The 13,780-nt window shown below is 34.6% G+C and overlaps 1 protein-coding gene across 4 annotated transcripts in view; it reads left to right on the top strand.

The window, feature by feature from the left end:
* ZNF654 (zinc finger protein 654) overlaps nt 1–13,780 on the top strand; it is an 80,572-nt gene that overhangs the window by 45,955 nt on the left and 20,837 nt on the right. For all 4 annotated transcript variants that reach the window (XM_027586412.1, XM_027586411.1, XM_027586410.1 and 1 more), the window contains exon 3: nt 489–570. In XM_027586412.1, the coding sequence (XP_027442213.1) occupies nt 489–570 (82 nt within the window). The remainder of the gene's footprint in view (nt 1–488; nt 571–13,780) is intronic.

Here is a 13,780-nt window from a genome sequence, read left to right as displayed (position 1 = left end):
ATAAATGTTGGCAGAGAGTTTCACAGTGACTAATTTTCTTATACCTTTGTGTTAATTTTATCCATCCTTTATATCCATCTGAAGAAAATTAGATTTTGAATTTTCTAAGGGGCCCATTGTACAAGGGTGAAGCTGGACCCATTTTAAACCATCTTGACGTGTAGCAACATTTTTGCCACCTGGTGTACCACTGCGTTTTTGTTTTTTTTTTTGCATTGTGAACACTGGTAGGCATGAGTAATGTAATTGTTCATTCTGTAGTTCTAGAACTTCAGTATATTTCTTTGTATTTTCTTTGAAGACACTTCTATTAAAATTTCACTGAAAACCTAACATGAATCTTAAATGATCAATGTAATGATTCAAATCTGGCTATTTTAAAACCACATGTCTGATATTACATAACTTTTATCTCTTGAGAATATTTTAAATTGGGGCAAAAAAAATTAAAGAAGCAATGAAAGTTATTATTCACTTATTCTTTCTAGGAGCTTCTTTGAGTTGCTGCTGTTCTTTGGAAGAGATGAGTTTTATGAAGAGCCCCTAAAGGATATTCTTGGATCATTCCAGGTAAAACAGTTTACTCTTTCACATTTTGTCTATGTTTAACACATGCGTTATTCTCCCCCTAAAAATGATATATTGATTGTTTATTGCTTTTAAGTTTTTATATTTACTAAGATGGCAATGGTTAGAATCCTATATATTTTACTAGCAGAAAAATAAGGTTCTTAAAAATTAACTTTTAGCTATATTACTAAAAGCTGTTCAAATTAACATTCCAGTTCCACATTTGCTAGACCAGAGCTTGCTACTACCACCCTTGTAGATTCCTAAGCACATCTTGCACATATACTCACACTTTTTATTGCTATAGGCTTTGGTTTCAAAGCCCCATGTAGAACTCAAGAAGGACTCTTCTTGTCTAGCCTAAAAGCCGGCTGTCTGTCCCATGTCACTTTTTCCCCTTGGCTATATCCTGATTTTCTCATTTATTTTCTCAATAGCCTTCTCAAGATAGGAAGCAATTTTTTTTTTTTTTTTTTTTTGGCACGTACTATATGAGAGGAGAAAGTAAATCCTGAAGGGAATGACAAAGATCCAAAGACCTGTAGACGCAAGAACATTTGATCATTGATCTTTTTACCATTTACTTGGGAAGCAGTACCTAGTACTATGGCTCACTAATATGTCCTTGTCATCTCATCATTATTCTCTAGAGTGGAATAAAGGAAGATGTACTTTGAGCTCCATCTAGGGGTAAAGTGTTCAGACATCTTACATTTATTCCTATTATGTGTTAGTAAGAGAGGCTTGTGGTCAACCAGGAGTCCATCTTAAGGAAGGAGATCAGCATAGTAACAGAAACGTCATGCAGTGCTTTCTCTCACCTGGAATTTTTATTTTGTATTTATTGAAAGAGAGCTTTTAGACTGAATTAAAATAGATTTTTATGATTGCTCACTCTGGTGCATACATAGACATAGGAAAATTAGAAGCAGACTTAAATGGCTAAGATATATCTAGAACTTCTTCACTTTTGGAATCTGACTCTAGATTTGTTTTTCCACTCAGTCACTGTCTGTTTTTCTATACCATTTTGTCTTCAGTGGCACAGAAGGTAGCATTCCTAAAATAGTTGATAAAAGAGCTAAAAGCCATTGGCACTGGGCTTTTGAAAGCTTAAGCTGTTTTTTTTTTATTAAGATTTTATTTATTTATTTGACAGAGACAGAGACAGCGAGAGCAAGAATAGAAGCAGGGGGAGTGGGAGAGGGAGAAGCAGGCTTCCTGCCAGGTAGGGAGCCTGATGTGGGACTCGATCCCAGGACCCTAGGATCATGACCTGAGCCGAAGGCAGACGCTTAACGACTGAGCCACCCAGGCGCCCAAAGCTTAAGCTGGTTTTAGGGTTCTGTTTAACCAGCCAGCTTTTGACTCCTGCTTCAGAGTATTGTTAAATTACATTAATTGCCCTATGCCCTCCCCATACCATTTGCCTCCCACAAGTTAAGAGTGCTCTGCTAGTCTGTTGCATTTTATTCGGAGTCACCAGTATACCTTTTTGCAAGTTTTCATGCTGTCTCTTTGAATGTCCATGGATACAGAATGACAACTACCTTGCGATCATTACCAGGCTGGCTTGGATTCTAAGATAGTGTTGACTATAAAACATACTCTGATTTTAGAGTTGTAAAAATAGGAAAAAAATGCATCTTAGAATCAGTAAAACTAGGTATATTATATTAACATTCTACTTGCTTAAATTTTTTTTGAGTTTATTTATTTATTTTTTTAGTAATCTCTACATCCTATGTGGGGCTTAAACTCATGACCCTGAGATCAAGAGTCCTATGCTTTTCCAACTGAACCAGCCAGGTGCCCCACTCTAATTAAAGTCTATATTCAGTATTTAAAACTTTGTAATTTTCCATTCTATTTTTCCTTTGACACTTGTGTTCTTGGCATTCCATTTTTGAATTTTTACTAGGCAAATATTTATTAAGTCTCTAGTATATGCTAGGCACTAAGTTCTGGGAAAAACAGTAGTAAGCAAAACCAGAAGAACCCTCCTATTGTGGAGTTTAATTCTAGTAAAAAGACATAAAGACAATAAATCAAATCTTTGTAAAATTAAGATTATTTTAGAAAGTGACAAATGACTCACAGGAAAATGAAGCAGGCCAGGGAGCTAGGGAGTGCTGGCATGGTGGTATTGGGGAAAGAAATTTCAGTTTTAAATGAATGGTCAGAAAATGCCTCATGAAGATGTTAACTGAGCACTGATAATGGGAACTGCTGAAGTGTTTGTAGAGTAGATGAGAGACGATATTTCAATTATGTTTTAAATGTGTGAAATCATAACATCTGTGAAGGGATAAAAATTTCTTTTTTCTTTTTTTTTTTTTTGAGCAGGGTTTCCATTCAGTTTTCAAAATAATTCCTCAGGGAAGAGTTCTTGGTTTTGTACCCTTTACTATCTTCTGCTCAATTTCTAAAGCCCAACCCTCCTTTTGTTCTCTTTTGTTTTTAAAATCTCTATGCCACTTCTGCCACTTTTGTTGCTATGGCTTCTTCCTACTTCCAGCTTCTTTCTTCCTACTCTGAATTTTCTCAAGCCTCTAACTCCTGCCTCCTAGGAGAGATTTCACCACCTTTCGTCCTCCATTTTCTGAACTGAGCTGCTGCTATTTGGTGCTTTCAGGCCTGTGCCCTTAGGGACCCACGGAGGGCCAACATGTCGTCCATCATGTACACTTCCCTAAACTCTTGCATTTGCTAAGCTTTGTAATTTCCCCAGGCTTTTGACTTATCTTTGATAGTCCAGTGATAATCCCAATGTCACTTTTTGGAATGTTTTTATATTTTCTAATGCAAACCCTATTTCCCCAAGTGGTTCATTACTATTCATCTTTCATAAAGATTTCTACCAGCTTAAGATCTTGGGCTTTCTTCCTCTACCATAAGTAGGATGAAATTAATGTTGCTCATACTTTAATGTACCTAGGGATCTTGTTAAAATGCAGATATTGATTCAGTAGTTCTGGAGTGGTGGGGGCCTGAGAGTCTACATTTCTATCATGCTCAGAAGTGATGGCTATGGTGCTTGTCCCTGGAACACAATCTGAGTTAACAGGGGATTAACTTTCTTTGCTGGATTTGAGTTAATTATCCCTCCTGTTGGCATGTGGCTCTGAAGTCCTCCTACCTGGATTTCTGTTTTCACAGTAAGACGAAAACCTGGCCCTTAAGTTTATTCTTAAGTTACTCTTTTCTTCAATGAATTTCTGATCTCCTAAAATCTGAGCTGCTCAAGTAGAAATTTTAAATCTTGTTATTGGCTGACTGTAATTTTTTCTCTACCTTATTCCAAGAGGAAATTTCATTCTTAGAGCCAGATGTTCTGTTTGCTGGCTTCTAAACGTTTGCTTTCTTAGTTTTTGTCTTTCGATAATTTTTCTTTACCTCAAAAAAAGATGACACATTTCTTATATGATGAGCCTACCTTATTATTATTTTTAATTGTTCATTGGTAAGCTTTCCATAGGCTTGTGATTGAATTCATACACTGGGTCTCCAAAACCCATTAATGTAATTAAATTTAGATTCCCAATGATAAAAATAACATGAGAATAAAATTCCTTATGAATGTTGGAAACTAGGATCAGGATCTATATCAAGCCCTCAGGGATGAATCCATCTCAAGTGATAGGCCAAACCATACTTGATTAACGGAATGTGATTAAATAGGGGAAAGAGAGGGAAGGCCTTCCAAATGCTATCCAGTAATGCCCCCTACCCCTATCAGCTTGTAATGGTGGGGACTAGAAAAAATTCCAGATTGTGGGGCATTAGGTGTATGGCCAATCTCATTCTTATTGGTGCTTCTTGAAAGTGCGCCAGGTGTGCCTCCAAGCCCACAGAACAGGAATACTGATATGACTAAGCTATCAATATTAAAAATGGGATGTATGGCTCTCCATGAAAGCATTCCTTCCATTGAGAAAATGAGAGTATGACCAAAACTAAATGCAGCCTGCCCCAATACCCAGAGGTTAGAAAGTTTTGTAAAGAGGTGTGGTTGTCTCCCACTGTAGCTTCCTCTTTACTGCCTCGTGGGCCATTGATCTAACAAAGTAAACTTAGAACCTTTTCCCTTCCATCTTGGTTGAGCTTAAAGGAGTCAGACTTATTTACCCATTAGTAAAACAGCTCTCTTTCTAGATATTCTAGGTAAAGATGAATAAGGAGATTAATGCCAGTTATCATCAGTTAACATGGTTAAGGTAAGACAGTTAAAAAAAAAAAAAAAGATCAGTTTTGTTCTTTCTGTGGTTGAGTTCAGGGTATTCTCCATGAAACTGGAAGTGAAATTGTAAAGAAGGGACCATCCCAGAGAATGTATGGAGTTAAAATATTGTATGGAGATGAAACTACTAAATTAAAAGTAGATGATCAATAGCAGATTAGCTCCAGAAAAAACTCAATCAGTGAAGGAAACAGTTCTCTAAAAATGTATTCTCAATAGTTACATGCAGCCATATCTTATTGGAGTCTTCAATTCTCAGGATAAAGGAAAGTTCCTACAAATGCAGGACTCATGTAAAACAGGATTCTCACAAAGGTAAAAATAAAATCAGGCTGGCAGTGAACTTTTCCACTGTAACAAATACCAGAATAAATAAATAATGTCTATGGAGTTTTTAAGGGAAAAAATGTTATTTAATAATACTACTGCCAAGCCCTATAGTTTATGAGAGAGGGCAACAGAAAGAAATAGTCCAAATACTAGAAAAACAAAGCAACTATAAGTCTTTTATCAGAAAAAAAAAAGTATGCCAGCTGATTTAAGAAATGGTCAAAACAAAGAATTTACAAATAGAGTTGTTATAGAATTAAAAAATAGGACTGATGTGAGGGAACAAGTAAAAATTAGTAGACTGTTATTAATATGGCTGTAATGAAAATTCTTTAATGTTAGAAATGATTCTGGGAAAAGAAAATACAAGCACACACATAATGATAAGGAACTAAAATCCCAGATTATGGTATTGATTGGATGGAGATAAGGAAGATAGGGAAGAATCAGGTATATTTTGGGGGCATTTAAGCTGATGTAACCATATAGAGTAGTGCCATTCACTAAGTGAGCAGTGATTATACGGGGAAGAACAGGATATAGAAAGAAGATAACTTCCATTCTAGACAGAGTTTTAAATATCTTTGGAACATCCAAGTACTAATGCCCAGTGATGGTTAGATTGATGGGTCTGTATTTGTATCTTTCTTGCCTTTTTTGTTTGTTTGTTTTTAACCAAGAACACGTATTACTTTTATAAACCAAGAGAAAAATAGATGTTATAAAGCCTCCCCAGCCCCAATATAGGGGGGGAAAAAAAGACCCTGGAGTAGTCAGCAAAATGCTAACCAATAATCTAAAAGCCTTACTGCTAGAGCTCTGCAGTTGTTTTAGTAAGCCTGCCCTGACCTCAGTGAAAATTCTCTCCTCATCCCTTGGGGTCAGTGTATAAGTCACAAAGGTCTTTTTTGTTCAGAATAGAAGTAGGTCTTAGTTAAACTTTCTTTCCTGAGATTCTACCCTATTTTTCAATCTGCTTGTCCTTCTTTGGATATTTGGGGGAAGCAGATGGGAAGAGATAGGGGATACAACCTCCCAAACAGGAGGAGGCCCAACACTATTTTATTGTGATAGCATTGTAAAAGAAGAGCAAAAAGAATCAAAAGTAAAAGAACCAGCCACAAGAGAGGAATTTAAGTTGTTATGCCCATCCTATTTCACTGGGGCAAATGTTGATTTTCCCTAATGGAAGTCAGTGGCATTGTAACCCAGCATACCTCCCAGATTTTATTTTTAGCTAATATGGTTTAAAAGATTTATTTATTTTATTTGAGGGAGAGAGTGCATGTGTGAGAGAGTGCACATGGGAGAGAGGAACAGAGGGAGAGGGGGAGAGAGAATCTCAAGCAGACTCCCCACTGAACACTGAGTGTGGAGCCCAGTGGCGGGGCTCGATCTCACTACTCTGAGATCATGACCTGAGCTAAAATCAAGAGTTGGACACTTAATTGACTGAGCCACCCAGGTGCCCCTAATATGAAGAACCTACTTTCTACTAAAACCTTCTGGACTGTGTTCCCTTCCTAGACTACTTGCAGTAAGCTGCCCAAAGACTTAATTTGGTAAAATCCTAATCTTGGTATTCAAACCACCTTTGTAGTACTGGTTAAAATGCTTTTAGAGAATATGATAATACCAACTTAATAATATCAAGAAATTTTGAGGAGCAGTTTCAAAATTTGTGTTCACATATTTTTTTCTTCTCTAATAGAAGTTCTCTCCTCTCTCTGCTTAATTCCATTTTGACTGCATATGATGCCACCCCACTCACCCTGCCACAAGCTTTTCTACTGTTACTGAAACATAATCCCTCTGTGTTCTGTCTGTGGCTTGATAAGCCTCTCCAACTATGCTGTTAGAGCTCGTGGGCAGAGGCTACTTTCATCCCTGTGTCTCCAGCACTTAGTAGTCTTAGCCCCTAGCATTGGTATGTTTGCCAACGCAAATGAAGGATAAATAAGTTCATAGGCATTTCTTTCTTTAAAAAAAAAAAAAAAATCCCTCTTAGAGATGTATCATCATTGCTGAACTCTAAAAAACAAGAAACAGGTACATTTTCTGAAATTTACCTCATGGACCACTCGTTACTACTGTACAGTGAGATGGGGGACAGATCAACAAATGCATTCAGGGGATTAAACCACTGAATATTTATTTGTGGATTCTACTTTGGCAGCATGTAGAAAAAAAGAGAAATTGAAGTCTGCTTAATTGTGAAAAAGGTATAAGGGAAGAGATTTCACTGTCTCTGAAAGAAACATGCTTAACAAGTATGCCACATATTTAGCATTGGGAATGAAAAAGACTGATGTTAAAATTAAAATTTCAGATTCTGAAATCATTTTATAAAAATTGTATTCCTTAGATAAATTTTGTGTTGAAATGGGTAAAGCTTTGATATTTTTTCACTGTCATTTATATGTCTGAACTTGTTACTACTATTAATAATTCTTGTATATTACCAACTCAGAAATGTTTTCACTTTCTCTTACTTTTTTTAAAAATCTGAGAAGGAAATATTTTACCTCAACTGTTGAAGTTCTGTGATCACTTTGAAGAAATTTAAGAGCCAGAGTTATTTCAAGCATAATATAATTTATAAACTTGAGACAGTTAAGCTCAAGGGATCAAGACAAGCCTCCAAAAGATAAGGCTGTCAGCATCAATAAGTTGTGTATCTCAGGAAAGGCCAGTACACTCTGACACATGGAATGGCAGTCATCTCAAAAGCAGGTACTAAACATTGTGCATTGATAGTTATTCATACATAGTATCCAACTATAAACAAAGATCTTACATTCTGAGCATCTTACAATTTTGTGTTGTCAGGAGCAGGCATGGAAGTGCCTTCAAAATCAATGATAAGATTAATACTTGGAAAATAGCTCTGACAGCGTATCAGGGTCATTGAGGCATTTATTGATCACTGAAAGATGATTCTATAGTGTCCTAATAACTAGAATTATGAGCATATTAGTGCTTGAAGTAGTTTATGTTTTCCCAGATAATATACTAGATCATAGAAAATTTAGCTGTGAAGCACTGTAAAGGTCATTAAATCCAGTCTAACTTTAATACATGATGAAACCAAGGACATGGAAATTCATTCATTCGTCCATTCAGTAATATTTATTGGAGATTAACTTGCCCAATTTGTAGCAGTGCCAGTACTGTGACCTGTTGTCTTGACTAACTCTGTTGCTCTTTCCGCTGAATCAGATTTTATATTTATTTCTTTGTATGGGAACCTGTACTCAAGTAAATCTTGCACACACCTTAATTCTGTGTCAGGGTCTGTCTTACAGGTTAGAATCATAACAATAGCACTTCACTGTTGGCCATGTTATTTCCTTACCAAATTAAAGATGTTACTGGTAGGGTTGTGCTTTCATTAGCATGGCAATCACCGATTCTGAAATTTGGTTATGCTCTCAGTTGAAAGTTTTGCTGGACTTCTGATTGGCTTCCCCTTCAGATAAGACTTCAATTGCTAATTTAAGTAACATTTACATTTACTACTTAAGATTTTTAAAATGTATAAAAATGTAGTCATGTTTATTAAACAGGGAACAATTACTTATATTTAAATAGCCATTTTTTTCTAAAGTCCCCAAATGAGGCATCTTAAATAGCTCACTAAGTACATGATACTAGTTATTTTTAAAAATCAAATTTATGTAATTAATAGGCATTCATGGATTTTTATAATTTTGAGATAATTGTTTAATCCAATAATCCCTTATTTTACAGATCAGAAAATTAAGCTCCGATGGAGTTGAGGTTTATAGAAGTAGGACAAGGGCCTAAGTCTTACCTTCAACCAGTATTACACTTAATCTATTCTATGAATTGATATAATCATGTGTTTGCAGTAATGTAGATAAAAAAAAATTTCTTTAAACCTATTTTTTTTAAGTTTTATTTAAGTAATCTCTAGACCCAAGAGAGGCTTGAACTCATGACCTTGAGACCAAGGGTTACATGCTCTTCCAACTGAGCCAGCCATGAGCCCCTAAAGAAATGTTTTATTTATACTGCTATCTTAATAAAATGCTTTGTGATCTAACATTTTGAGGCCTTCCAAAGACTTATTGGGGGAGAGAGGAAGAAGAAATTAATGTGGTTATCTAAATGATAGCAGATGAAGGCCTACACTAGAGTGTAAACAGTAGAAATAACACATCAAATAATAAAGAAAGTTGATGTAAATTGGGATCAATAGAAGACGGTGAGTTTTATATTTGATTCCAAACCCAGTGTAAAAACAAGTAATACCTAAAACCAGGAATCTCTAGACTTCTGATAGGACAACCATCCAGGTGTTAAAAAAATATATGCATATCAATACACGCATATTTGTTATTTATGTACATGTACTAATATTATATACATTATAAAACATAAAAAACATTTTAAAAAGATAAAAGTAAAATGTTTTAACAGTGGAAGAACTAATGACAGCAATGTGACTGAGTATGTTTTATTTTGAAAAATTTTAACACTTGGTCATATAGTAATTCATAGTCTGATTTTAGGTTCAGTTTACTTGGATACTTGGTTTTAATAGCTGTCATAGGTGAAAAAGACACCTTTGGTAGATCCAAATGAAAAATCTTCTAAACTGTGATACTTAGTTTTAAATTCCTTCCACCAAATTTAGAGTTGTTGAAATCTGACTACTAAATTTCTATTGTTACTGAAAGCAGTGTTTTCTTGATACTAACCATTTTTAACATATGAATTGAAAACCTATTAAAATGCTGCAGTTGAAAGGTTTTTCAATAAAAATATTCTAATTTAATTTTTTTAAGGGCACAGATACAAACATTATAGGTGACATGCTGATTTTTGGCAACAGCAAACATGTAAAAATGCAGACACTTTCAAACATTCATTTTAAATCATTTTCTCCATAAGAACTTTCTTTTGAAAAGCAGTAACCTTTTCACTGTTATACCGTCTTCTCTGTATGGACAAACTCAGGATGCTTATTTTTTTTAAAAACATTAGGTAAATATTCCTTAGGAACTTGCCACAGAAAAGAACGGCAAATCTGTGATGTTGTCTTTTTCTAAAAGAAAACTGTGTAACATCTTTATATTTTACAACTTTTTGAAATGCTTTGCCATAAGATACCCAATGAGAAAGTGTGATAAATAAAAGATATGATCATATCTTATTTCAAAGTATTGTTAAGAAGATTTTGTGTATTTTAAAAGCTCTGAAAGTCAGTGACCAGACTGAAGACCTTTAAAAAATATTTTTAATTTGATTTGCTATAATAGCTTGTTTTATGAATGAATTTGACATGGTGTTCTATAATTTTACTGTGGAACCTGCATTTCATTCAAAATAAGACAGACACTTCATAGTGCTTCCGATTACATGGATTTCCATAAAACCATATTTTAATTAAAAAGTTAATTACTGAGAATTTATCTTCTCTGGTATACCTTTCCTTTCTTGGCTCTGTTTGAAGCTTTTAATTACCTAAGAAGTAAGATGTCAACCCTTAATACAAGGCCTTCTCTTACATGATAAATACCAGAAGAGTAGACTGGTACTCATTTTCAGTACTGCAGGAGAAGGAATTAAGTTTATTATGGACTGAGGTAGCTAGTAGAGGTTTCTCAGGGAAAAGTAGGACTATGAAAAGATAGGAAAGGATTTAGAATGGTTTATGGGAAGGTTTAGATAGGTTTATAGGAAGTTGAAGGAGAAAGAAAGTAATGATGAGAAAAGCATAAGCAAGACAGTACATGATGAATCTAAGAGACATGGAAGAGATGAGGTTGGAGGAAAGGATTCCTGTACAATAGGTGAATGAGTTAGGAAGGTACATCCAGAGGTCCTTAAATATGAAGTTGGGGCATTAAGAATTTTATGCTATTAAAAAAAAAAGATGGGGCGCCTGGGTGGCTCAGTTGTTAGTGTCTGCCTTTGGCTCAGGTCATGGTCCCAGGGTCCTGGGATCGAGCCCCACATTGGGCTCCCTGCTCAGGGGGAAGCTTGCTTCTCCCTCTCCCACTCCCCCTGCTTGTGTTCCCTCTCTCGCTTTGTCTCTCTCTGTCAAATAAATAAATAAAATCTTAAAAAATAAAATTTCATTCTATAAGCTGTCAAAGAAGTATATAGAATGGCCAGAAAACTGGTCTGCAGTTTTGCAGACATGTTATAGGTGCCAGTTCTAAAGAGGCAACAGGTTCAGGGAAGAAAATTCTTCTGAACAAAATATTAAGCCCATACCACAATAGATTCTGAAAGAAGAGTGAGGGAAGGAGTTGTGTTTTCTCTCTACCTTTGGCAAAAACACAAGGTTGAATGGAAATTTCTGAGGGGATTATGTTAAGCACAGTGTGGTGGGTATCAACTATAGTAGACATGACTTAATTAAAGATTAAGTTAATATTTAGGTCCAGGTTTTTAATTAAGTAAACATTCTAAAAAATATATAATATGCATATATAGGAAAGATAAGTTGTGAATTCTACAGTGGTTTAAGTGCTTCCTTTTTCACTTTCAAGTCTTTTAAATTGCATATCATCCATAGGAGTGGGGAGCCAAAAGATATTTACAGACAGACTTGGTCTCTTTCATCCCATGTCTTTTTAAATAGACCAAAATGAAATCTTCATTTCATCTCTAATTCCTGTCCAGAGCTATTTCCCATAAAAGTGGTCTCCAAAATATGGTGCACTTGATTGAAGAAGTGCACATACACACACACAAGAAAACTCTACCTTATAATCTTTATCTTAGAAAAATGAACTTAAGGTAATTGACTAATTTTTAATAGAAGGGTTGATAGGAGTACAAGTATATAATTTCTAGTATTAGCATTTATGAAAGTACACTTTAAATATAGAAGGTACAATTAAAAAGTATGCCAAAGTTGACTGTGGGGTGGGGGTTATTAAATATACAGTTTATCAGGGCTTTCCTCTAGAAATTTTGATTTAGTATGTTTGAATTGGTGCCTGGGAATCTCTTTTTTAACAAGACCTCCAAGTATTTCTTACTTTTCAGCTATATTTAGGAAATTAGCAATAGACCTATTGCACCATATCTTGACTTAGGCCTAAGTCCAGTTATAGGTCCCACAATGCTAATGGCTGTATGATTGGTACCTTACCTACTGTAAGACAGCTAGAAAGATGGGTTATCCAAGAGTTCAGAAGCAAAACTAAAGCTCACCAGTGATTCAGGGGCTAGCAACCAGCTTACCTTATCTCTTGTGCTTTTATTGGACCAAAAGCCAGTTTACAGTAGTTGAATTTTAGGGGTAGCAGTATGTGTGTCTAGAGTAATTTAGAAGTTTGTTTACCTTTAGGTTTGAAATTGATGATTGTTTTAAGTCATAAATTGTTACCACAGATTGTTACTATGTTCCATGTGTTTAAAACATATCGTGGCCGATCAAAAACTTTATACGTTATTTTTATGAATGCTATAACATGCTGACACATGGAAATATAGAAATTAATTTTATTCTAAGGCATTTGGGTATGCTAAGATAAACTTATTTATCCAAATTGTTAAAAATACTAGAAGAAATATTAAGTGCTTACTATGTGCCAGGCACTGTACTAAGCACCTTTCAATACTGTATATTTAAACCTTACAACAATCCTGTGAAATAGGTGTTTTTAGTATCTATTCTGCAGATGAGTTAACTGAAGGAGCACAGAGAGGTTAAGTAACTTGCCCATTACTTATATAGTTTTTGTTTGTTTGTTTGCTTGCTTGCTCATTTTAATTTGGGAATACTCTAACTTTTAGAAGATATTATTTTCATGTTACGACTTAATGATCCTTTGACTTCTTTGACTAAATGATTCTTTATCTTAAAACTTGATACTTCTACTGCCTTGTTCTCTTACAAAACAAATAAAACCTCTTTTTATGTAGTTTAACAAGGAATAAAAAGTGGCATATCAATAACCACTTTTAACATTCAAATGATGAATGAACATGGCATATAAAAGCAAAGTGTTTATTGACACTTGGAATATGTAGCCTGATGATTTATGTCATAAGTAAGATTTGTAATAATGTATTGTTTTATACTGAAGCTTTGCTTTGCAACTGTTACTGTGTTTTTAATGTCTGAGGGATTTTTTGAGCACATTAAGAAATTTTGGCTATTGTTTGTGTTTTAATTGATGTGCAATTTATTCACATTTTTAAGATTGCCAATTTCAATATCTAATTTTTTTCTTAAGGCTGTAAGCTCAGTGTATGCATTTAAAAAATATATCTAGTCATACTCTTCACTAGGCCTTCAGTTAATCTTTTAAAATTATTGAATTAAATTCCTGGAATCATTTTCAAAACAACAACCAAGGTGTATAATGAATTAAAAAAAGCATAATCAAACAATTAAATTTTATAAATCTAAATCTAATAAATAATATTTTTAAATTCAGCCGGCCAAGTTCTCCTAAATATTAAGATTTGTTTACAAACAACTTGTTACATAATTCATATTATTATCATGAGTCTAATATAACAGATTCTCTAAAAAACATTTCAAACATCTTTAAAAAAATCCCTGAAAATGCCTAGACAAATTATCAGTTAATGCCCAACTTATCAGTACATCTTTATCTTAAAACGAATGCAAAGTTTTCGTATTATAGG

This window comes from Zalophus californianus, chromosome 1, assembly GCF_009762305.2.
Source record: "Zalophus californianus isolate mZalCal1 chromosome 1, mZalCal1.pri.v2, whole genome shotgun sequence".
Classification (NCBI taxonomy): domain Eukaryota; kingdom Metazoa; phylum Chordata; class Mammalia; order Carnivora; family Otariidae; genus Zalophus; species Zalophus californianus.
Note: the sequence above shows the minus strand (reverse complement) of the source record. Positions and strands in the feature narration are given on the sequence as shown.